This window comes from Oncorhynchus nerka, unplaced genomic scaffold (assembly GCF_034236695.1).
Source record: "Oncorhynchus nerka isolate Pitt River unplaced genomic scaffold, Oner_Uvic_2.0 unplaced_scaffold_1723, whole genome shotgun sequence".
In the NCBI taxonomy this organism is placed as follows: domain Eukaryota; kingdom Metazoa; phylum Chordata; class Actinopteri; order Salmoniformes; family Salmonidae; genus Oncorhynchus; species Oncorhynchus nerka.
This window is the reverse complement of record NW_027039605.1, coordinates 1-27,189: the sequence shown is the minus strand read 5'-3', so window position 1 is coordinate 27,189 and position 27,189 is coordinate 1. Positions and strand designations below refer to the sequence as shown.

Genomic DNA, 27,189 nt, shown 5'->3' with positions numbered 1-27,189 from the left:
ACTAGTGATGTGGACTGGAATAGGACTATATTACTAGTGATATGGACTGGAATAGGCCTATATTACTAGTGATATGGACTGGAATAGGACTATATTACTAGTGATATGGACTGGAATAGGACTATATTACTAGTGATGTGGACTGTAATGGTTCTATATTGCTAGTGATGTGGACTGGAATAGGACTATATTACTAGTGATGTGGACTGGAATAGGACTATATTACTAGTGATGTGGACTGGAATAGGACTGTATTACTAGTGATATGGACTGGAATAGGACTATATTACTAGTGATATGGACTGGAATAGGACTGTATTACTAGTGATATGGACTGGAATAGCACTGTATTGCTAGTGATATGGACTGGAATAGCAATGTATTGCTAGTGATATGGAATAGGACTATATTACTAGTGATGTGGACTGTAATGGTTCTATATTGCTAGTGATATGGACTGGAATAGGACTATATTACTAGTGATATGGACTGGAATAGGACTGTATTACTAGTGATATGGACTGGAATAGCACTGTATTACTAGTGATATGGACTGGAATAGGACTGTACTGCTAGTGATATGGAATAGCACTCTATTGCTAGTGATATGGACTGGAATAGCACTGTATTGCTAGTGATATGGAATAGGACTATATTGCTAGTGATATGGACTGGAATAGGACTATATTGCTAGTGATATGGACTGGAATAGGACTGTATTACTAGTGATATGGACTGGAATAGCACTGTATTGCTAGTGATATGGACTCGAATAGCACTGTATTGCTAGTGATATGGAATAGGACTATATTACTAGTGATATGGACTGGAATAGGACTATATTGCTAGTGATATGGACTGGAATAGGACTATATTACTAGTGATATGGACTGGAATAGGACTGTATTACTAGTGATATGGACTGGAATAGGACTGTATTACTAGTGATATGGACTGGAATAGGACTGTATTACTAGTGATATGGACTGGAATAGCACTGTATTGCTAGTGATATGGAATAGGACTATATTACTAGTGATATGGACTGGAATAGGACTATATTACTAGTGATATGGACTGGAATAGGACTGTATTACTAGTGATATGGACTGGAATAGCACTGTATTGCTAGTGATATGGAATAGGACTATATTACTAGTGATATGGACTGGAATAGGACTATATTACTAGTGATATGGACTGGAAAACGACTGTATTACTAGTGATATGGACTGGAATAGCACTGTATTGCTAGTGATATGGAATAGGACTATATTACTAGTGATATGGACTGGAATAGGACTATATTACTAGTGATATGGACTGTAATGGTTCTATATTGCTAGTGATATGGACTGGAACAAACACTGTATAGCTTCATAACATCGTTACAACCTTCATTTTTGATGTCATAGATGGCCAGTCCTGGTTTCCGTATCCCCATCCATGAATTTGAGAGTAGTCACATTTCTCCAGCCCAAAAATAGTTTGCCCAAAAATGGGTTGTCCCATTTCTTGTTTTAACTACAGATTCTCCCTTTAAACATTTGTGGAATTCTCCTAATATTAAAAAGGTGAGATCCTGTTAGGGATCGTGTTAAAACCTGTTTTAGGATGATGTTAAGACACTGCTCAGACAAACTCTGAGCCTGCAGTAAAATTAACAAATAAATGTTTATCTCAGCTGATAAGCGAGACAGTTTGAGGTACCGCAAAGGAAAGATGGTGATGACACTCATTGACATTGTTGGAAATTACGAGGAATATTCATCACCAACTGTGAACTCACATTGAATGGTACTGGACATCAAATGTTGTTTGATATAATTTTCTCCTGACATGATAACTTTGCCTGCTGTTAATTATTGTCTAATGTTTCGTAACTTATTATTATATTTTTTACCAAATCTGATGGTTGTTAAAAGAAGAATTTTGACAATATTACCGTTATACGCCTCTCCCGTTTCGCAACATCATATAGCTTTGGCACCAGTAAGCATCAAGTCACTTCCTGATAAATTTTACGTACAACTTTTGAAAGGTCTATTAACATAAGCCCTGAATGTCTTCAATTGTCCGATTTAGACATATTTTTTAACATTGCGATGTTAAATGGATAACTTAAAATAACATGATGTAGGTAATTCAATAATCCAAGGAAAAAGGTGTTTATTTATCATAAGTGGTTATAAGTATTTAGGCTTTTCATATGAAATAGGCCTCATGTGAAATCATTTTCAAATATAAATTTCCTTAATAATTTTGTTTCTGTCCATTTAGAAATATAAAAATAGTTTTATTTCTGTCCATTTAGAAATATAAAAATAGTTTCATTTCTGTTCATTTAGAAATATCCAAACAGTCAACATGAAAGATAGGTATTAAATTCTGCATATTCACGCAATGACAAAACCCTCCTTGATCTTTCCACAGTGTAAAACAGGAGAGGGTGTGGTCCCCATGTCTGTCCATGAAGAGTGATTGTTCCATGGACAGGCCCATTATGTTTGGAAAAGATGCCAGGTAAGTGAAAAACAGCTTCCACATTCCTGTAAATCTAGTAGGTTAGCTCCTGTATTAATAGTCTTTAAAACAGCTTCCACATTCCTGTAAATATTGTAGGTTAGGTCCTGTATAATAGTGAGTCTTTAAAACAGCAACCACATTTCTCTACCACATTGTGTACAGTGAGCTGACAGCCAGTCTACTGACAGAGGACCACTTCAGATGTTCAGTGTGTACAGAGGTTTTCAAAGAGCCAGTCTCCATCCCCTGTGGACACAGTTACTGCAGACGGTGCATTGAGACCTACTGGAACCAGACAGGAGACTACTACTGCCCCCAGTGCAGAAAGAGATTCAGAACCCGTCCTGACCTCCTCACTAACTCAGCCTTGGAGAAGGTGATTGAGAAACTCCACCAGGCAGGGTTCAAGGTCCCTGCTCTTCCCAAGCACTGCTACGCTGGACCTGGAGATGTGGCCTGTGATTTCTGCACTGAGAAACAGCTCAAAGCTGTGAAGTCCTGTCTGACCTGCACTGCCTCCTACTGTGAGAGCCATGTCAGACGTCACTACACCGTAGCAGCTCTACAGAGACACACCCTGGTGGAGGTGACTGGAAACCTGGAGCAGAAACTGTGCCAGCTGCACCACAGAGCTCTGGAGGTCTTCTGTAAGACAGACCAGGTTTCTGTTTGTGTTCTGTGTGCCTTACAGGACCACAGGAACCACGATGTCATAAAGAATGAGAGAGATACTGAAGAGGTGGGTGTGTCTATAGTCTGGACTAGTGTTGTGGTAGATAGTGAAGAGGTGGGTGTGTCTATAGTCTGGACTAGCGTGTGGTAGATACTGAAGAGGTGGGTGTGTCTATAGCCTGGGCCGGTGTGTGGTAGATACTGAAGAGGTGGGTGTGTCTATAGTCTGGACTAGTGTTGTGGTAGATAGTGTAGAGGTGGGTGGGTGTGTCTATAGTCTGGACTAGTGTTGTGGTAGATAGTGTAGAGGTGGGTGTGTCTGTAGTCTGGACTAGTGTTGTGGTAGATAGTGAAGAGGTGGGTGTGTCTATAGTCTGGACTAGTGTTGTGGTAGATAGTGAAGAGGTGGGTGTGTCTATAGTCTGGACTAGCGTGTGGTAGATAGTGTAGAGGTGGGTGTGTCTATAGACTGGACTCGTGTGTGGTAGATAGTGAAGAGGTGGGTGTGTCTATAGTCTGGACTAGTGTGTGGTAGATACTGAAGAGGTGGGTGTGTCTATAGTCTGGACCAGTGTGTGGTAGATACTGAAGAGGTGGGTGTGTCTATAGTCTGGACTAGTGTGTGGTAGATAGTGAAGAGGTGGGTGTGTCTATAGCCTGGACCAGTGTGTGGTAGATACTGAAGAGGTGGGTGTGTCTATAGCCTGGGCCGGTGTGTGGTAGATACTGAAGAGGTGGGTGTGTCTATAGCCTGGGCCGGTGTGTGGTAGATACTGAAGAGGTGGGTGTGTCTATAGCCTGGGCCGGTGTGTGGTAGATACTGAAGAGGTGGGTGTGTCTATAGTCTGGACTAGTGTTGTGGTAGATACTGAAGAGGTGGGTGTGTCTATAGTCTGGACTAGTGTGTGGTAGATACTGAGGAGGTGGGTGTGTCTATAGTCTGGACTAGTGTTGTGGTAGATACTGAGGAGGTGGGTGTGTCTATAGTCTGGACTAGTGTTGTGGTAGATAGTGAAGAGGTGGGTGTGTCTATAGTCTGGACCAGTGTGTGGTAGATAGTGAAGAGGTGGGTGTGTCTATAGTCTGGACTAGCGTGTGGTAGATAGTGAAGAGGTGGGTGTGTCTATAGTCTGGACTAGCGTGTGGTAGATAGTGAAGAGGTGGGTGTGTCTATAGCCTGGACTAGTGTGTGGTAGATAGTGAAGAGGTGGGTGTGTCTATAGACTGGACTAGTGTGTGGTAGATAGTGAAGAGGTGGGTGTGTCTATAGCCTGGACTAGTGTGTGGTAGATAGTGAAGAGGTGGGTGTGTCTATAGTCTGGACTAGTGTGTGGTAGATAGTGAAGAGGTGGGTGTGTCTACAGCCTGGACTAGTGTTGTGGTAGATAGTGTAGAGGTGGGTGTGTCTATAGTCTGGACTAGTGTTGTGGTAGATAGTGTAGAGGTGGGTGTGTCTATAGTCTGGACTAGTGTGTGGTAGATACTGAAGAGGTGGTGTGTCTACAGCCTGGACTAGTGTTGTGGTAGATAGTGTAGAGGTGGGTGTGTCTATAGTCTGGACTAGTGTGTGGTAGATACTGAAGAGGTGGGTGTGTCTATAGCCTGGGCCGGTGTGTGGTAGATACTGAAGAGGTGGGTGTGTCTATAGTCTGGACCAGTGTGTGGTAGATACTGAAGAGGTGGGTGTGTCTATAGCCTGGACCAGTGTGTGGTAGATACTGAAGAGGTGGGTGTGTCTATAGTCTGGACTAGTGTTGTGGTAGATAGTGTAGAGGTGGGTGTGTCTATAGACTGGACTAGTGTGTGGTAGATAGTGTAGAGGTGGGTGTGTCTATAGTCTGGACTAGCGTGTGGTAGATAGTGTAGAGGTGGGTGTGTCTATAGACTGGGCTAGTGTGTGGTAGATACTGAAGAGGTGGGTGTGTCTATAGTCTGGGCCAGTGTGTGGTAGATACTGAAGAGGTGGGTGTGTCTATAGTCTGGGCCAGTGTGTGGTAGATACTGAGGAGGTGGGTGTGTCTATAGTCTGGACCAGTGTGTGGTAGATACTGGGCCAGTGTGTGGGTGTGGGTGTGTCTATAGCCTGGACCAGTGTGTGGTATATACTGAAGAGGTGGGTGTGTCTATAGCCTGGACCAGTGTGTGGTAGATACTGAAGAGGTGGGTGTGTCTATAGTCTGGACTAGTGTGTGGTAGATAGTGTAGAGGTGGGTGTGTCTATAGTCTGGACTAGTGTGTGGTAGATAGTGAAGAGGTGGGTGTGTCTATAGCCTGGGCCAGTGTGTGGTATATACTGAAGAGGTGGGTGTGTCTATAGCCTGGACCAGTGTGTGGTAGATACTGAAGAGGTGGGTGTGCCTGGGCCAGTGTGTGGTATATACTGAAGAGGTAGCCTGGACTGTGTGGTAGATACTGAAGAGGTGGGTGTGTCTATAGTCTGTAGATAGATAGTGTAGAGGTGGGTGTGTCTATAGTCTGGACTAGTGTGTGGTAGATAGTGAAGAGGTGGGTGTGTCTATAGTCTGGACCAGTGTGTGGTAGATACTGAAGAGGTGGGTGTGTCTATAGCCTGGACCAGTGTGTGGTAGATACTGAAGAGGTGGGTGTGTCTATAGCCTGGCCCAGTGTGTGGTAGATACTGAAGAGGTGGGTGTGTCTATAGCCTGGACCAGTGTGTGGTAGATACTGAAGAGGTGGGTGTGTCTATAGTCTGGACTAGTGTTGTGGTAGATAGTGTAGAGGTGGGTGTGTCTATAGTCTGGACTAGTGTTGTGGTAGATAGTGTAGAGGTGGGTGTGTCTATAGCCTGGACCAGTGTGTTGTAGATACTGAAGAGGTGGGTGTGTCTATAGCCTGGACCAGTGTGTGGTAGATACTGAAGAGGTGGGTGTGTCTATAGCCTGGACCAGTGTGTGGTAGATAGTGAAGAGGTGGGTGTGTCTATAGCCTGGACCAGTGTGTGGTAGATACTGAAGAGGTGGGTGTGTCTATAGCCTGGACCAGTGTGTGGTAGATACTGAAGAGGTGGGTGTGTCTATAGCCTGGACCAGTGTGTGGTATATACTGAAGAGGTGGGTGTGTCTATAGCCTGGACCAGTGTGTGGTAGATATTGAAGAGGTGGGTGTGTCTATAGCCTGGACCAGTGTGTGGTAGATACTGAAGAGGTGGGTGTGTCTATAGCCTGGACCAGTGTGTGGTATATACTGAAGAGGTGGGTGTGTCTATAGTCTGGACCAGTGTGTGGTAGATACTGAAGAGGTGGGTGTGTCTATAGCCTGGACCAGTGTGTGGTAGATACTGAAGAGGTGGGTGTGTCTATAGCCTGGACCAGTGTGTGGTAGATACTGAAGAGGTGGGTGTGTCTATAGCCTGGACCAGTGTGTGGTAGATACTGAAGAGGTGGGTGTGTCTATAGCCTGGACCAGTGTGTGGTATATACTGAAGAGGTGGGTGTGTCTATAGCCTGGACTAGTGTGTGGTATATACTGAAGAGGTGGGTGTGTCTATAGTTTATTCTTGCCACCAGGACATTGGACAGTATATTAATCATTGTAAGGCAATAGGTTAAAAAGTGGCATGTTGCAGTTTTATTTTGCATTTTATTTTATTCCATTTTTACGAGCTCAAGTTAAATGTGCCTTTCTGCCTGTATTTCAATAAGTCTTGATTTAATATAATACAAATGTGTTGGCTGTAAATGTCTATCAAGGAAAACACCAAAACTCAGGAGGAACACATTGCCTCCAGGCTGGAAGCTCGACTCCAGAGAGAGATCATGATTCTACAACATAATACAGAGGAGCTTCCTGCTGAGAACTCTGATCAGGTACCATTTAGTGTCAATACTTTACCTTCTGGACAGTACTGGTGGTTACCTTAACAATACTTTACCTTCTAGACAGTACTGGTAGCTACCTTAACAATACTTTACCTTCTAGACAGACAATACTGGTAGCTACCTTAACAATACTTCACCTTCTACACAGACAGTACTGGTAGCTACCTTAACAATACTTCACCTTCTACACAGACAGTACTGGTAGCTACCTTAACAATACTTCACCTTCTACACAGACAGTACTGGTAGCTACCTTAACAATACTTCACCTTCTACACAGACAGTACTGGTAACTACCTTAACAATACTTTACCTTCTAGACAGACAGTACTGGTAGATACCTTAAAAATACTTTACCTTCTAGACAGACAGTACTGGTAGATACCTTAAAAATACTTTACCTTCTAGATAGACAGCACTGGTAGCTACCTTAACAATACTTTAACTTCTAGACAGACAGTAATGACAGCTACCTTAACAATACTTTACTTTCTGGACAGATAGTACTGGTAACTACCGTAACAATATTCTACCTTCTAGACATTACTGGTAGCTACCTTAACAATACTTTACTTTCTGGACAGATAGTACTGGTAACTACCGTAACAATATTCTACCTTCTAGACATTACTGGTAGCTACCTTAACAATACTTTACCTTCTAGATAGACAGTACTGGTAGCTACCTTAACAATACTTTACTTTCTGGACAGATAGTACTGGTAGCTACCGTAACAATATTCTACCTTCTAGACATTACTGGTAGCTACCTTAACAATACTTTACCTTCTGGACAGACAGTACTGGTAACTACCGTAACAATATTCTACCTTCTAGACATTACTGGTAGCTACCTTAACAATACTTCACCTTCTACACAGACAGTACTGGTAACTACCTTAACAATACTTTACCTTCTAGACAGACAGTACTGGTAGATACCTTAAAAATACTTTACCTTCTAGACAGACAGTACTGGTAGATACCTTAAAAATACTTTACCTTCTAGATAGACAGTACTGGTAGCTACCTTAACAATACTTTAACTTCTAGACAGACAGTACTGGTAACTACCGTAACAATATTCTACCTTCTAGACATTACTGGTAGCTACCTTAACAATACTTTACCTTCTAGGATACAGTACTGGTAGATACCTTAACAATACTTTACTTTCTGGACAGATAGTACTGGTAGCTACCGTAACAATATTCTACCTTCTAGACATTACTGGTAGCTACCTTAACAATACTTTACTTTCTGGACAGATAGTACTGGTAGCTACCTTAACAATACTTCACCTTCTACACAGACAGTACTGGTAGCTACCTTAACAATACTTCACCTTCTACACAGACAGTACTGGTAACTACCTTAACAATACTTCACCTTCTACACAGACAGTACTGGTAGCTACCTTAACAATACTTCACCTTCTACACAGACAGTACTGGTAGCTACCTTAACAATACTTTACTTTCTGGACAGATAGTACTGGTAACTACCGTAACAATATTCTACCTTCTAGACATTACTGGTAGCTACCTTAACAATACTTTACTTTCTGGACAGATAGTACTGGTAGCTACCTTAACAATACTTCACCTTCTACACAGACAGTACTGGTAGCTACCTTAACAATACTTCACCTTCTACACAGACAGTACTGGTAACTACCTTAACAATACTTCACCTTCTACACAGACAGTACTGGTAGCTACCTTAACAATACTTCACCTTCTACACAGACAGTACTGGTAACTACCTTAACAATACTTTACTTTCTGGACAGATAGTACTGGTAGCTACCTTAACAATACTTCACCTTCTACACAGACAGTACTGGTAGCTACCTTAACAATACTTCACCTTCTACACAGACAGTACTGGTAACTACCTTAACAATACTTCACCTTCTACACAGACAGTACTGGTAGCTACCTTAACAATACTTCACCTTCTACACAGACAGTACTGGTAGCTACCTTAACAATACTTCACCTTCTACACAGACAGTACTGGTAGCTACCTTAACAATACTTCACCTTCTACACAGACAGTACTGGTAACTACCTTAACAATACTTCACCTTCTACACAGACAGTACTGGTAGCTACCTTAACAATACTTCACCTTCTACACAGACAGTACTGGTAACTACCTTAACAATACTTTACCTTCTAGACAGTACTGGTAGCTACCTTAACAATACTTTACCTTCTAGACAGACAGTACTGGTAGATACCTTAAAAATACTTTACCTTCTAGACAGACAGTACTGGTAGATACCTTAAAAATACTTTACCTTCTAGATAGACAGTACTGGTAGCTACCTTAACAATACTTTAACTTCTAGACAGACAGTACTGGTAACTACCGTAACAATATTCTACCTTCTAGACATTACTGGTAGCTACCTTAACAATACTTTACCTTCTAGGATACAGTACTGGTAGATACCTTAACAATACTTTACTTTCTGGACAGATAGTACTGGTAGCTACCGTAACAATATTCTACCTTCTAGACATTACTGGTAGCTACCTTAACAATACTTTACTTTCTGGACAGATAGTACTGGTAGCTACCTTAACAATACTTCACCTTCTACACAGACAGTACTGGTAGCTACCTTAACAATACTTCACCTTCTACACAGACAGTACTGGTAACTACCTTAACAATACTTTACTTTCTGGACAGATAGTACTGGTAACTACCTTAACAATACTTCACCTTCTACACAGACAGTACTGGTAGCTACCTTAACAATACTTCACCTTCTACACAGACAGTACTGGTAACTACCTTAACAATACTTTACTTTCTGGACAGATAGTACTGGTAGCTACCTTAACAATACTTCACCTTCTACACAGACAGTACTGGTAGCTACCTTAACAATACTTCACCTTCTACACAGACAGTACTGGTAACTACCTTAACAATACTTCACCTTCTACACAGACAGTACTGGTAGCTACCTTAACAATACTTCACCTTCTACACAGACAGTACTGGTAACTACCTTAACAATACTTTACCTTCTAGACAGTACTGGTAGCTACCTTAACAATACTTTACCTTCTAGACAGACAGTACTGGTAGATACCTTAAAAATACTTTACCTTCTAGACAGACAGTACTGGTAGATACCTTAAAAATACTTTACCTTCTAGATAGACAGTACTGGTAGCTACCTTAACAATACTTTAACTTCTAGACAGACAGTACTGGTAACTACCGTAACAATATTCTACCTTCTAGACATTACTGGTAGCTACCTTAACAATACTTTACCTTCTAGGATACAGTACTGGTAGATACCTTAACAATACTTTACTTTCTGGACAGATAGTACTGGTAGCTACCGTAACAATATTCTACCTTCTAGACATTACTGGTAGCTACCTTAACAATACTTTACCTTCTAGGATACAGTACTGGTAGATACCTTAACAATACTTTACTTTCTGGACAGATAGTACTGGTAGCTACCGTAACAATATTCTACCTTCTAGACATTACTGGTAGCTACCTTAACAATACTTTACCTTCTAGGATACAGTACTGGTAGATACCTTAACAATACTTTACCTTCTGGACAGACAGTACTGGTAACTACCTTAACAATACTTTACTTTCTGGACAGATAGTACTGGTAACTACCGTAACAATATTCTACCTTCTAGACATTACTGGTAGCTACCTTAACAATACTTTACCTTCTGGACAGACAGTACTGGTAACTACCGTAACAATATTCTACCTTCTAGACATTACTGGTAGCTACCTTAACAATACTTTACTTTCTGGACAGATAGTACTGGTAGCTACCTTAACAATACTTTACCTTCTAGGATACAGTACTGGTAGATACCTTAACAATACTTTACCTTCTAGGATACAGTACTGGTAGCTACCTTAACAATACTTTACTTTCTGGACAGATAGTACTGGTAGCTACCTTAAAAATACTTTACCTTCTAGATAGACAGTACTGGTAGCTACCTTAAAAATACTTTACCTTCTAGTTAGACAGTACTGGTAGATACCTTAACAATACTTTACTTTCTGGACAGATAGTACTGGTAGCTACCTTAAAAATACTTTACCTTCTAGATAGACAGTACTGGTAGCTACCTTAAAAATACTTTACCTTCTAGATAGACAGTACTGGTAGATACCTTAACAATACTTTACTTTCTGGACAGATAGTACTGGTAGCTACCTTAACAATACTTTACTTTCTGGACAGATAGTACTGGTAGCTACCTTAACAATACTTTACTTTCTGGACAGATAGTACTGGTAGCTACCTTAAAAATACTTTACCTTCTAGATAGACAGTACTGGTAGATACCTTAACAATACTTTACTTTCTGGACAGATAGTACTGGTAGATACCTTAACAATACTTTACTTTCTGGACAGATAGTACTGGTAGCTACCTTAACAGATTAAATTAATAACTAGGATATATTTGTATATTTATATCTATAAGCATCTTAAAAACTATTTTTGTGCCTGTTGTAACAGGTAGCTCCGCTACTTTGATACACTTTCCTCTTAACTTTCCTGTCAATTCTCAACTATCTCCATCTGTTCTTATCAGTTTACCAACACGTTTCTGTATTGTATTGAACTGTTTTCTCCCACTATCCTTTGTTGAGTAACTTCAAGTGACATACATATGTTCCGCAGAATGTCAAGAACGCGACCATTGAGCTGAACAATCCTGCCAAGCATTTCTGCAGAAGCCTGACTGAAGGTTAGTTACATTACTGCTGTTGACCTTTAATGACCTGTACTAGAACATAAGGATGTTCTTACCAAAGGTGAGTTATATTACTGCTGAATGACTGCCTTTAATGATGTTATGATGTGTTTTCTGTGATTGTCAGACTGGACAACAGACAGTGTTGTGGTGGCTGCCCTCGGTCGTCCCTTCGATCTTGGGATGTTGTATGACTGCCGCAGTGACTCATTTTATTCAGGTACCGTATGCTTTTCCAGTTTAAAGACTTGTTGTATTGTGGATATAGTTATTGTTTTGCTCAGGTATGTGTGAAGTGTGCATAGTTTAAACACAGCTGTTTTATCTAATGTTTAAAGCATGGACTGCTTCAGCGCTGGGCTAGAAAAGGTATACATTTTGTTGAGTGCTGGACTTTATAGTTTGTCTTGTGAATAGTTCATATTGTGAAATACAGTGGGGAGAACAAGTATTTGATACACTGCAATGCAATAAAATGCTAATTAATTACTGAAAAATCATACAATGTGATTTTCTGGATTTTTGTTTTAGATTCCGTCTCTCACAGTTTAAGTGTACCTATGATAAAAATTACAGACCTCTACATGCTTTGTAAGTAGGAAAACCTGCAAAATCGGCAGTGTATCAAATACTTGTTCTCCCCACTCTATGTATTATGATATATTGGGAAGTTCTGCACGGAATGTAATATTGTTTTATCTCCTTAGATGTCAGTCTTTGGGATAAAAGTACAATAGCCTCCATGTGTCATTCTCTACCTCGGCCTCTCACAGAGGTGAAGTGTGTTGAAGGAGACTCCCTTCAGGACAGATTCAGGGCTCTGGATGTGACCACTCCTCTCAGAGCCAGTGTCTTGTCTGGACTGGTGGAGGTTGGAGGTGCTGCTGGATACCTGAACCATCCTGTTCAGTCCACACTGCAGGACCGGGTCACTCTACAGTACAGAACCACTACCAGACTGGACATGCTCAGTCACAGGGTGCTTCAGGAGGAGACAGTCAGAACACAACGAAAGGCAACTCATGTGGTCATGGCTGTTCTCTATGGAGCTCAAGCGTTCTTTATCTTTGATTACAAACACATCAGCGGACAACACAGTGTTACAGGAGAGGCAGATATGCACAGTGTTGTAAAGAAGATGATCCCCACCTTCAGTGCAGATCAGATCTTTTCCAGCTTGAGTGACACTGAGAAACTGAACAGTTCGTTGTATCAGTGTACTCTCTACTGTGATTTAGACCATATCAATGGCTCCATGACGTATGACAGAGCTCTAAAAGTCTATGAAAATTTCCCGAAGCACCTTGGACAGCAAGGAGAGAAAGCAGTGCCTCTGTACGCATGGCTCTATCCTCTGAAGAATCTGGACAATTCTGTTGAAATTCAATTTTTCACAAAGGCAGAGGGTGTGCTGGACCATCTGAGGCAGGCCACCATGAGATGCCAGGAGATGATGACAGACTTCACCAATGGTTGTGTGATGAAATGGTTTCCTGATCTGAAGTATAAACTGTCTAGATTATCAGAGCTTCTGCAGACGTACCAGTCGCAGTTTAAGAGAGAGCTGGCCATGGCAGTAAAGACCATGAGAGAGAGTGAAGCGGTGGATGAAAACAGACTGAGAGACATTCTCCAGAACCATGACCAGTCACCGTTCTGTCCTCAGTCCATACAGTTGTGGCTAAACAACAAGGCAGCGGAGGTGAAGGCTCTGAATGTCTGTAAAACAAGAAACATCCCCATAATGAAATCTGAGGAAGAGCTGGACGGTGTCCTCAGATCATCAAAGGACAGGCTGCTGTGTTTCACTCTGACCTCCCTGGAGGATGAAGATCCATTCCTCTCCACCATGGAGCAGCACAAACACTCTGTTCTAATGAACACCGTGAACCAATCTGATCTCACTGGACAGCAGCACAAACACTCTGTTCCAATGAACACCGTGAACCAATCTGATCTCACTGGACAGCAGCACAAACACTCTGTACAAGAGAACACCGTGAACCAATTTGATCTCACTGGACAGCAGCACAAACACTCTGTACAAGAGAACACCGTGAACGAATCTGATCTCACTGGACAGCAGCACAAACACTCTGTACAAGAGAACACCGTGAACCAATCTGTTCTCACTGGACAGCAGGAGACACAGCGACCATTCAAACCTCCCGATTTAACTCAGAAAATACAGTCTGCCCTCCGCTTGTTCTCCAAATCCTATGAAGTCAGAAGAGATGGAGAGAACATCAAGTTCATAGCAGCAGTTATACCAGATATCCGTGTTCCTGGATCCTCCATTCGTCTATATCAACAAGGCAGTCTCATCACTACTAACTTCCAGCTGGGATTAAAACCTGATCCAGTCCAGGTAGCAGAGATAAAACAGAGCTGTGTCCTCCTGCAGTTTCCACAGTCAACCATCAGAAGACCTGAGAGGTACAGAGTAGAGTACAGAGTCATGACTACTGGTGTTATCAAGGTTAGCAAACGGCCATGGAATGTAGTAGACACCCAGGCTCCTGCAGAAACCTGTCTGGTGCCAGGTCTGAAACCGTTCACACTGTACCAGATCAGGTACTCTGTTATAGAACACTCTGGTATGAGTGACTTTAGCAAGGTCATTGAGGTCAAGACCCTGAGATCCCCACCTGAACAGCTGTATGTGAGCCGGCTGCTGAACAAAACAAAGGAAACTGTCAAAGTGACTTGGTTCCAGCCTGAGTGTGAAGATGGTGCCTCTGTACTCCACTACAAAGTAGACTATAAAGAGACAGGACTGGAGGGCTGGTCTACCATGGTAACAGAGGGACCTGAATGTTACTGTGATGTAACTCTGAACCTCAGTACCTGCTACAGAGTCAGAGTGTCAGCTGTCTATGGAGAAAGAGACACCAGTGAAACCAGCAGAGAGACAGATGTCCCAGTCAATGGTGAGCTACATCAAGTCAATCTAACTTGATATTCATGTGAATAACATTTTAATGAATAACTTTTGAACAAAAGTCTATCTATGATAAATATTTGATCCAATTCTCACTACAACGTTTGGGAACCTCTGCCACATAGTCCAAACTAGAGGTCGACTGATTATGATTTTTCGACGCAGATGCCGATACCGATTATTGGAGGACCAAAAAAGCTGATACCGATTTTCTTTTAAATTGTATTCATTTGTAATAATGACAATTACAACAATACTGAATGAACACTTATTTTAACTTAATATAATACATCAATAAAGCCTCAAATAAATAATGAAACATGTTCAATTTGGTTTAAATAATGCAAAAACAAAGTGTTGGAGAAGAAAGTAAAAGTGCAATATGTGCCATGTAAGAAAGCTAACGTTTCAGTTCCTTGCTCAGAACATATGAAAGCTGGTGGTTCCTTTTAACATGAGTCTTCAATATTCCCAGGTAAGAAGTTTTAGGTAGTTATTATAGGAATTATAGGAATATTTCCCTCTACACCTCTACACCATTTGTATTTCATTAACCTTTGACTATTGGATGTTCTTATAGGCACTTTAAACCAAATCAAAACAAATTGTATTTGTCACATACACATGGTTAGCAGATGTTAATGCGAGTGTAGCGAAATGCTTGTGCTTCTAGTTCCGACAATGCAGTAATAACCAACAAGTAATCTAACTAACAATTCCAAAACTACTGTCTTATACACACAAGTGTAAGGGGATAAAGAATATGTACATAAAGATATATGAATGAGTGATGGTACAGAGCGGCATAGGCAAGATACAGTAGATGGTATCGAGTACAGTATATACATATGAGATGAGTATGTAAACAAAGTGGCATAGTTAAAGTGGCTAGTGATACATGTATTACATAAAGATGCAGTAGATGATATAGAGTACAGTATATATGTATACATATGAGATGAATAATGTAGGGTATGTAAACATTATATTAGGTAGCATAGTTTAAAGTGGCTAGTGATATATTTTACATCATTTCCCATCAATTCCCATTATTAAAGTGGCTGGAGTTGAGTCAGTGTGTTGGCAGCAGCCACTCAATGTTAGTGGTGGCTGTTTAACAGTCTGATGGCCTTGAGATAGAAGCTGTTTTTCAGTCTCTCGGTCCCAGCTTTGATGCACCTGTACTGACCTCGCCTTCTGGATGATAGCGGGGTGCACAGGCAGTGGCTCGGGTGGTTGTTGTCCTTGATGATCTTTATGGCCTTCCTGTAACATCGGGTGGTGTAGGTGTCCTGGAGGGCAGGTAGTTTGCCCCCGGTGATGCGTTGTGCAGACCTCACTACCCTCTGGAGAGCCTTACGGTTGTGGGAGGAGCAGTTGCCGTACCAGCCGGTGATACAGCCCGCCAGGATGCTCTCGATTGTGCATCTGTAGAAGTTTGTGAGTGATTTTGGTGACAAGCCGAATTTCTTCAGCCTCCTGAGGTTGAAGAGGCGCTGCTGCGCCTTCTTCACGATGCTGTCTGTGTGGGTGGACCAATTCAGTTTGTCTGTGATGTGTATGCCGAGGAACTTAAAACTTGCTATCCTCTCCACTACTGTTCCATTGATGTGGATAGGGGGGTGTTCCCTCTGCTGTTTCCTGAAGTCCACAATCATCTCCTTAGTTTTGTTGACGTTGAATGTGAGGTTATTTTCCTGACACCACATTCCGAGGGCCCTCACCTCCTCCCTGTAGGCCGTCTCGTTGTTGTTGGTAATCAAGCCTACCACTGTTGTGTCGTCCGCAAACTTGATGATTGAGTTGGAGGCGTGCGTGGCCACGCAGTCGTGGGTGAACAGGGAGTACAGGAGAGGGCTCAGAACGCACCCTTGTGGGGCCCCAGTGTTGAGGATCAGCGAGGTGGAGATGTTGTTGCCTACCCTCACCACCTGGGGGCGGCCCGTCAGGAAGTCCAGTACCCAGTTGCACAGGGCGGGGTCGAGACCCAGGGTCTCGAGCTTGATGACGAGCTTGGAGGGTACTATGGTGTTAAATGCCGAGCTGTAGTCGATGAACAGCATTCTCACATAGGTATTCCTCTTGTCCAGACGGGTTAGGGCAGTGTGCAGTGTGGTTGAGATTGCATCGTCTGTGGACGTATTTGGGCGGTAAGCAAATTGGAGTGGGTCTAGGGTGTCAGGTAGGGTGGAGGTGATATGGTCCTTGACTAGTCTCTCAAAGCACTTCATGATGACAGAAGTGAGTGCTACGGGGCAGTAGTCGTTTAGCTCAGTTACCTTAGCTTTCTTGGGAACAGGAACAATGGTGGCCCTCTTGAAGCATGTGGGAACAGCAGACTGGGATAGGGATTGATTGAATATGTCCGTAAACACACCAGCCAGCTGGTCTACACATGCTCTGAGGGCGCGGCTGGGGATGCCGTCTGGGCCTGCAGCCTTGCGAGGGTTAACACGTTTAAATGTTTTACTCACCTCGGCTGCAGTGAAGGAGAGGCCGCATGTTTTGGTTGCTGGCGTGTCAGTGGCACTGTATTGTCCTCAAAGCGGGCAAAAAAATTATTTAGTCTGCCTGGGAGCAAGACATCCTGGTCCGTGGCGGGGCTGGTTTTCTTTTTGTACTCCGTGATTGACTGTAGACCCTGCCACATACCTCTTGTGTCTGAGCTGTTGAATTGAGATTCTACTTATATTTACATTTACATTTAAGTCAGTTAGCAGACGCTCTTATCCAGAGCGACTTACAAATTGGTGCGTTCACCTTATGACATCCAGTGGAACAGCCACTTTACAATAGTGCATCTAAATCTTTTAAGGGGGTGAGAAGGATTACTTTATCCTATCCTAGGTATTCCTTAAAGAGGTGGGGTTTCAGGTGTCTCCGGAAGGTGGTGATTGACTCCGCTGTCCTGGCGTCGTGAGGGAGTTTGTCTCTATACTGACGCTTAGCTTGTTTGATTGCCTTGCGGAGGGAATAGCTACACTGTTTGTATTCAGTCATGTTACCGGTCACCTTGCCCTGATTAAAAGCAGTGGTTCGCGCTTTCAGTTTCACGCGAATGCTGCCATCAATCCACGGTTTCTGGTTTGGGAATGTTTTAATCGTTGCTATGGGAACGACATCTTCAACGCACGTTCTAATGAACTCGCACACCGAATCAGCGTATTCGTCAATGTTGTTGTCTGACGCAATACGAAACATATCCCAGTCCACGTGATGGAAGCAGTCTTGGAGTGTGGAATCAGATTGGTCGGACCAGCGTTGAACAGACCTCAGCGTGGGCGCTTCTTGTTTTAGTTTCTGTCTGTAGGCAGGGATCAACAAAATGGATTCGTGGTCAGATTTTCCAAATGGAGGGTGGGGGTTTAGTATTGCCAGTGTAACAGTATAGCTTTCGTCCCTCTCCTCGCTCCTCCCTGGGCTCGAACCAGGAACACAACGACAACAGCCACCCTCGAAGCACTGTTACCCATGCAGAGCAAGGGAAACAACCACTCCAAGGCTCAGAGCGAGTGACATTTGAAACGCTATTAGCTATTAGCGCACGCTAACTAGCTAGCCATTTCACTTCGGTTATACCAGCCTCATCTCGAGAGTCGATAGGCTTGAAGTCATAAACAGCGCAACATCAACATCAGAAGCCTCCTCCCTATGTTTGTTTTACTCACTGCTTTAGCACACTCTGCTAACCCTGATGTCCTTGCCGTGTCTGAATCCTGGCTTAGGAAGGCCACCAAAAATTCTGAGATTTCCATACCCAACTATAACATTTTCCGTCACGATAGAACTGCCAAAGGGGGAGGAGTTGCAGTCTACTGCAGAGATAGCCTGCAAAGTAATGTCATACTATCCAGGTCCATACCCAAACAGTTCGAACTACTAATTAAAAAAATTACTCTCTCCAGAAATAAGTCTCTCACTGTTGCCGCCTGCTACCGACCCCCCTCAGCTCCCAGCTGTGCCCTGGACAACATTTGTGAAGTGATCGCCCCCCCATCTAGCTTCAGAGTTTGTTCTGTTAGGTGACCTAAACTGGGATATGCTTAACACCCCGGCAGTCCTACAGTCTAAACTAGATGCCCTCAATCTCACACAAATCATCAAGGAACCCACCAGGTACAACCCTAAATCTGTAAACAAGGGCACCCTCATAGTCGTCATCCTGACCAACTGGCCCTCCAAATACACCTCCGCTGTCTTCAACCAGGATCTCAGCAATCACTGCCTCATTGCCTGTATCCGCTATGGGTCCGCAGTCAAACGACCACACCTCATCACTGTCAAACGCTCCCTAAAACACTTCTGCGAGCAGGCCTTTCTAATCGACCTGGCCCGGGTATCCTGGAAGGATATTGACCTTATCCCGCGTCAGTTGAGGATGCCTGGTCAGTGTTTAAAAGTAACTTCCTCACCATTTTAGATAAGCATGCTCCGTTCGAAAAATGCAGAACTAGAACAGATATAACCCTTGGTTCACTCCAGACCTGACTGCCCTCGACCATCACAAAAATATCCTGTGGCGGACTGCAATAGCATTGAATTGTCCCAAATGCAACTGTTCAGGGAAGTCAGGAACCGATACACGCAGTCAATCAAAGGCCAGCTTCTTCAGGCAGAAATTTGCATTCTGTAGCTCTAATTCCAAAAAGTTCTGGGACACTGTAAAGTCCATGGAGAACAAGAGCACCTCCTCCCAGATGCCCACTGCACTGAGGCTGGGTAACACGGTCACCACCGATAAATCCATGATTATCGAAAACTTCAAAAAGCATTTCTCAACGGCTGGCCATGCCTTCCTCCTGGCTACTCCAACATCGGCCAACAGCCCCCCCAGCTACTCGCCCAAGCCTCTCCAGGTTCTCCTTTACCCAAATCCAGATAGCAGATGTTCTGAAAGAGCTGCAAAAGCTGGACCTGTACAAATCAGCTGGGCTTAACAATCTGGACCCTCTATTTCTGAAACTATCCGCCGCCATTGTCGCAACCCCTATTACCAGCCTGTTTAACCTCTCTTTCATATCGTCTGAGATCCCCAAGGATTGGAAAGCTGCCGCAGTCATCCCCCTCTTCAAAGGGGGAGACACCCTGGACCCAAACTGTTACAGACCTATATCCATCCTGCCCTGCCTATCTAAGGTCTTCGAAAGCCAAGTTAACAAACAGGTCACTGACCATCTCGAATCCCACCATACCTTCTCCGCTGTGCAATCTGGTTTCCGAGCCGGTCACAGGTGCACCTCAGCCACGCTCATGGTACTAAACGATATCATAACCGCCATCGATAAAAGACAGTACTGTGCAGCCGTCTTCATCGACCTGGCCAAGGCTTTCGACTCTGTCAATCACCATATTCTTATCGGCAGACTCAGTAGCCTCGGTTTTTTCTAATGACTGCCTTGCCTGGTTCACCAACTACTTTGCAGACAGAGTTCAGTCCTCTGGCAGTCTCTATAGGGATGCCACAGGGTTCAATTCTCGGGCAGACTCTTTTCTCTGTATATATCAATGATGTTGCACTTGCTGCGGGCGATTCCCTGATCCAGCTCTACGCAGACGACACCATTCTGTATACTTCTGGCCCTTCCTTGGACACTGTGCTATCTAACCTCCAAACGAGCTTCAATGCCATACAACACTCCTTCCGTGGCCTCCAACTGCTCTTAAACGCTAGTAAAACCAAATGCATGCTTTTCAACCGTTCGCTGCTTGCACCCGCAAGCCCGACTAGCATCACCACCCTGGATGGTTCCAACCTAGAATATGTGGACAACTATAAATACCTAGGTGTCTGGCTAGACTGTAAACTCTCCTTCCAGACTCATATCAAACATCTCCAATCTAAAATCAAATCTAGAGTCGGCTTTCTATTCCCGCAACAAAGCCTCCTTCACTCACGCCGCCAAACTTACCCTAGTAAAACTGACTATCCTACTGATCCTCGACTTCGGCGATGTCATCTACAAAATAGCTTCCAATACTCTACTCAGCAAACTGGATGCAGTTTATCACAGTGCCATCCGTTTTGTTACTAAAGCACCTTATACCACCCACCACTGCGACCTGTATGCTCTAGTCGGCTGGCCCTCGCTACATATTCCTCGCCAGACCCACTGGCTCCAGGTCATCTATAAGTCCATGCTAGGTAAAGCTCCACCTTATCGAGTGACTTCCGGGTTGGAGCGAACTGGTCGCATCCGCGCTTCGGTCTGCAGGTTGTATAACTTTTTCATTACATTTCATTACATTTCATTATAGTACAACGGTCTGATTTGTCTAATCTTAGCAATTTCCTCTTAGCTAGCTACATAGTCGTCGTTGTATCAAAGATAATTGCGTAATTATCGTATTTCGTCGTCTCCTATCTGTCGTCTCCTATCTGTCCAACACGTTCACCGTCTACCGTAGCACTGTAGTAACTATCACACTCAACTGAACGTCTTGATTAGTGTAGTGTTAGCTAGCTACATAGCTAGCTACATAGTTGTCTTTGCTGTCTTCGTATCCAAGATAATTGTGTAGCTTAGAGTGTGGAGTCTTAGAGTGATAATTGCGTTATTATCGTATTTCGTCGCCCTCCTATCTGCCTAGCAGCTAGCCAGCTAGCATACGTTCACCGGCTACCGTAGCACTGTAGTAACTATCACACTCAACTGAACGACTTGATTAGTGTAGTGTTAGCTAGCTACATAGTTGTCTTTGCTGTCTTCGTATCCAAGATAATTGTGTAGCTTAGAGTGTGGAGTCTTAGAGTGATAATTGCGTTATTATCGTATTTCGTCGCCCTCCTATCTGCCTAGCAGCTAGCCAGCTAGCATACGTTCACCGGCTACCGTAGCACTGTAGTAACTATCACACTCAACCGAACGACTTGATTAGTGTAGTATTAGATAGCTACATAGTTGTCTTTGCTGTCTTCGTATCCAAGATAATTGTGTAGTTTAGAGTGTGTAGTCTTAGAGTGATTATCTTAATTCACCGAGGTTAGCTAGCCAGCTATTTTGTCGTCCTTAACGTAGGAGACACTCCTAGCTAGCCAATAGCCAGCCAACGTCTACTGAATAGAACTTTCGCATTCCGGTCGCATTCCGCGTCGCTCCACAGGTAGTATCACTTTTTCATTTAATTTCATTACAGTCCCAACGGTGTGATTTGTTTGATCGTAGCTAGCTACATAGCTAGCTACATAGCCGTCTTTGTTTCAAAGATAATTGTGTAGTCTAGAGCGATTTTCTAGGTTAGCTAGCCAGCTATTGTCGTTCTCCTAACGCAACATAACCAACACTGCTAGCTAGCCAGCTAGCTCCTGATAAGCAGCATTGTAGAAACTTCACACTCAACAGTACGACTTGATTAGGGTAGTGTCAACAACGCAGCTAGCCTACCCCAGCAGTACTCTATCATTTTAATCATTTTAGTCAATTAGATTCTTGCTACGTAAGCTTAACTTTCTGAACATTCGAGACGTGTAGTCCACTTGTCATTCCAATCTCCTCTGCATTAGCGTAGCCTCTTCTCTAGCCTGTCAACTATGTGTCTGTCTATCCCTGTTCTCTCCTCTCTGCACAGACCATACAAACGCTCCACACCGCATGGCCGCAGCCACCCTAATCTGGTGGTCCCAGCGCGCACGACCCACGTGGAGTTCCAGGTCTCCGGTACCCTCTGGAACTGCCGATCTGCGGCCAACAAGGCAGAGTTCATCTCAGCCTATGCCTCCCTCCAGTCCCTCGACTTCTTGGCTCTGACGGAAACATGGATCACCACAGACAACACCGCTACTCCTACTGCTCTCTCTTCGTCCGCCCACGTGCTCTCGCACACCCCGAGAGCTTCTGGTCAGCGGGGTGGTGGCACCGGGATCCTCATCTCTCCCAAGTGGTCATTCTCTCTTTCTCCCCTTACCCATCTGTCTATCGCCTCCTTTGAATTCCATGCTGTCACAGTTACCAGCCCTTTCAAGCTTAACATCCTTATCATTTATCGCCCTCCACGTTCCCTCGGAGAGTTCATCAATGAGCTTGATGCCTTGATAAGCTCCTTTCCTGAGGACGGCTCACCTCTCACAGTTCTGGGCGACTTTAACCTCCCCACGTCTACCTTTGACTCATTCCTCTCTGCCTCCTTCTTTCCACTCCTCTCCTCTTTTGACCTCACCCTCTCACCTTCCCCCTACTCACAAGGCAGGCAATACGCTCGACCTCATCTTTACTAGATGCTGTTCCTCCACTAACCTCATTGCAACTCCCCTCCAAGTCTCCGACCACTACCTTGTATCCTTTTCCCTCTCGCTCTCATCCAACACTTCCCACACTGCCCCTACTCGGATGGTATCGCGCCGTCCCAACCTTCGCTCTCTCTCCCCGCTACTCTCTCCTCTTCCATCCTATCATCTCTTCCCTCTGCTCAAACCTTCTCCAACCTATCTCCTGATTCTGCATCCTCAACCCTCCTCTCCTCCCTTTCTGCATCCTTTGACTCTCTATGTCCCCTATCCTCCAGGCCGGCTCGGTCCTCCCCTCCCGCTCCGTGGCTCGACGACTCATTGCGAGCTCACAGAACAGGGCTCCGGGCAGCCGAGCGGAAATGGAGGAAAACTCGCCTCCGTGCGGACCTGGCAACCTTTCACTCCCTCCTCTCTACATTTTCCTCCTCTGTCTCTGCTGCTAAAGCCACTTTCTACCACTCTAAATTCCAAGCATCTGCCTCTAACCCTAGGAAGCTCTTTGCCACCTTCTCCTCCCTCTTGAATCCTCCTCCCCCTCCCCCCTCCTCCCTCTCTGCAGATGACTTCGTCAACCATTTTGAAAAGAAGGTCGACGACATCCGATCCTCGTTTGCTAAGTCAAACGACACCGCTGGTTCTGCTCACACTGCCCTACCCTGTGCTCTGACCTCTTTCTCCCCTCTCTCTCCAGATGACATCTCGCGTCTTGTGACGGCCGGCCGCCCAACAACCTGCCCGCTTGACCCTATCCCCTCCTCTCTTCTCCAGACCATCTCCGGTGACCTTCTCCCTTACCTCACCTCGCTCATCAACTCATCCCTGACCGCTGGCTACGTCCCTCCCGTCTTCAAGAGAGCGAGAGTTGCACCCCTTCTGAAAAAACCTACACTCGATCCCTCCGATGTCAACAACTACAGACCAGTATCCCTTCTTTCTTTTCTCTCCAAAACTCTTGAACGTGCCGGCCTTGGCCAGCTCTCCCGCTATCTCTCTCAGAATGACCTTCTTGATCCAAATCAGTCAGGTTTCAAGACTAGTCATTCAACTGAGACTGCTCTTCTCTGTATCACGGAGGCGCTCCGCACTGCTAAAGCTAACTCTCTCTCCTCTGCTCTCATCCTTCTAGACCTATCGGCTGCCTTCGATACTGTGAACCATCAGATCCTCCTCTCCACCCTCTCCGAGTTGGGCATCTCCGGCGCGGCCCACGCTTGGATTGCGTCCTACCTGACAGGTCGCTCCTACCAGGTGGCGTGGCGAGAATCCGTCTCCTCACCACGTGCTCTCACCACTGGTGTCCCCCAGGGCTCTGTTCTAGGCCCTCTCCTATTCTCGCTATACACCAAGTCACTTGGCTCTGTCATAACCTCACATGGTCTCTCCTATCATTGCTATGCAGACGACACACAATTAATCTTCTCCTTTCCCCCTTCTGACGACCAGGTGGCGAATCGCATCTCTGCATGTCTGGCAGACATATCAGTGTGGATGACGGATCATCACCTCAAGCTGAACCTCGGCAAGACGGAGCTGCTCTTCCTCCTGGGGAAGGACTGCCCGTTCCATGATCTCGCCATCACGGTTGACAACTCCATTGTGTCCTCGTCCCAGAGCGCTAAGAACCTTGGCGTGATCCTGGACAACACCCTGTCGTTCTCAAATAACATCAAGGCGGTGGCCCGTTCCTGTAGGTTCATGCTCTACAACATCCGCAGAGTACGACCCTGCCTCACACAGGAAGCGGCGCAGGTCCTAATCCAGGCACTTGTCATCTCCCGTCTGGATTACTGCAACTCGCTGTTGGCTGGGCTCCCTGCCTGTGCCATTAAACCCCTACAACTCATCCAGAACGCCGCAGCCCGTCTGGTGTTCAACCTTCCCAAGTTCTCTCACGTCACCCCGCTCCTCCGCTCTCTCCACTGGCTTCCAGTTGAAGCTCGCATCCGCTACAAGACCATGGTGCTTGCCTACGGAGCTGTGAGGGGAACGGCACCTCACTACCTCCAGGCTCTGATCAGGCCCTACACCCAAACAAGGGCACTGCGTTCATCCACCTCTGGCCTGCTCGCCTCCCTACCACTGAGGAAGTACAGTTCCCGCTCAGCCCAGTCAAAACTGTTCGCTGCTCTGGCCCCCCAATGGTGGAACAAACTCCCTCACGACGCCAGGACAGCGGAGTCAATCACCACCTTCCGGAGACACCTGAAACCCCACCTCTTTAAGGAATACCTAGGATAGGATAAAGTAATCCTTCTCCCCCTCCTCCCCCCTTAAAAGACCTAGATGCACTATTGTAAAGTGGCTGTTCCACTGGATGTCATAAGGTGAAAGCACCAATTTGTAAGTCGCTCTGGATAAGAGCGTCTGCTAAATGACTTAAATGTTAAATGTAAATGTAATCTCAGTTCACTGGTCACGATGGCAACACCCACCCGTAGCACGCGCTCCAGCAGGTGTATCTCACTGATCATCCCTAAAGCCAACACCTCATTTGGCCGCCTTTCGTTCCAGTTCTCTGCTGCCTGTGACTGGAACGAATTGCAAAAATCGCTGAAGTTGGAGACTTTTATCTCCCTCAGCAACTTTAAACATCAACTATCTGAGCAGCTAACAGATCGCTGCAGCTGTACGTAGTCCATCTGTAAATAGCCCACCCAATCTACCTACCTCATCCCCATACTGTTTATATTTATTTACTTTTCTGCTCTTTTGCACACCAATATCTCTACCTGTACATGACCATCTGATCATTTATCACTCCAGTGTTAATCTGCTAAATTGTAATTATTTGCCTACCTCCTCATGCCTTTTGCACACATTGTATATAGACTCCCCCCTTTTTTTTCTACTGTGTTATTGACTTGTTAATTGTTTACTCCATGTGTAACTGTGTTGTTGTCTGTTCACACTGCTATGCTTTATCTTGGCCAGGTCGCAGTTGTAAATGAGAACTTGTTCTCAACTAGCCTACCTGGTTAAATAAAGGTAAAATAAAATAAAAATAAAATAAAATGCTCAGTCAGATTATATGCAACGCAGGACACGCTAGATAATATCTAGTAATATCATCAACCATGTGTAGTTAACTAGTGATTATGATTGATTGATTGATTGTTTTTTATAAGATAAGTTTAATGCTAGCTTACCCTGGCTTACTGCATGCGCGTAATAGGCAGTCTCCTTGTGCAGTGCAATGAGAGGCATGTCGTTATTGCGTTGGACTAGTTAACTGTAAGGTCGCAAGATTGGATCCCCGAGCTGACAAGGTGAAAATCTGTCGTTCTGCCCCTGAACAAGGCAGTTAACCCACTGTTCCTAGGCCGTCATTGGAAATAAGAATGTGTTCTTAACTGACTTGCCTAGTTAAATAAAGGTGAAACAAAATATATGTATTTAATAAAATCGGCAAAATAAGTGTAAAAATACTGATTTCTTATTCAAAACTTTATTATTATTCCGATTAATCGGTCGACCTCTACCCATTGTTAGTTTTTGTTGTAGAAGACATTTTGCAGTAGCCTAGGTTAAGAGCGTTGGACCAGTGAGCATTGGACCAATAACCCAAAGGTTGCTAGTTCGAATCCCAGAGCTGATAAGCTGAAAAACGTGTCAATGAGCAAGGCAATTAGCCCTTATTGCTCCTGTAATTCGCATCTGCTATGAAATTTATCTTTATACTGCTTTATTATGTAGGCATTAACAATAGGACAAACTCTGCGTGGCCAGCGAAATACCGCACCTCAGTGGTGTGAAGTGTGTTAATGCGCTTCTAAAATGGGATCACACATTTTTGGGAGTGAAAATTCCCTCTGAAAACTACTATTTTCCGCAAAAAAAACATTATTAAAATATTAATATAACATCATTACTGGTGTTACATAGGGATCATTGAAACTTTCTACACACAGTGATTTCAATATACAATTTACTTTGCAGTCTGGTATTTAGACCTCTCAGAGAGAAAGGCCTCCCTCCTCCTAGAAGTGCTGAAACTCCAACCAGAGAAGAAACCAGTAGAGCTGAAGGGCTGGTCAGATGAAGAGAGTGAAGTGAGGAGTTTCCTTCAGTGTCTGCCCTACATCTCACAGCTGAGGTTAGTGTTTTTTCAGAGATGTCATATTATACCAGTTATTTATCTGGTTTATAAAACATCTGTTTATCCATATCACTCCATTAGTCTGTTTTTTGCCATTCTGCCATGTAAACATTAT

At 44.2% G+C, this 27,189-nt stretch overlaps 1 protein-coding gene across 1 annotated transcript; it reads left to right on the top strand.

Annotated features, from left to right (window-relative positions):
- Positions 1–2,435: 2,435 nt before the first annotated feature.
- LOC115118821 (uncharacterized) lies at positions 2,436–27,091 on the top strand (the record flags this gene model as incomplete). Its single annotated transcript, XM_065015083.1, has 7 exons — positions 2,436–2,523; positions 2,689–3,265; positions 6,909–7,025; positions 11,741–11,807; positions 11,941–12,033; positions 12,521–14,743; positions 26,915–27,091. Coding segments are annotated over exons 1-7 (3,307 nt in total), but the record flags the coding sequence as incomplete, so codon positions are not given.
- Between the last annotated feature and the right edge of the window lie 98 nt (positions 27,092–27,189).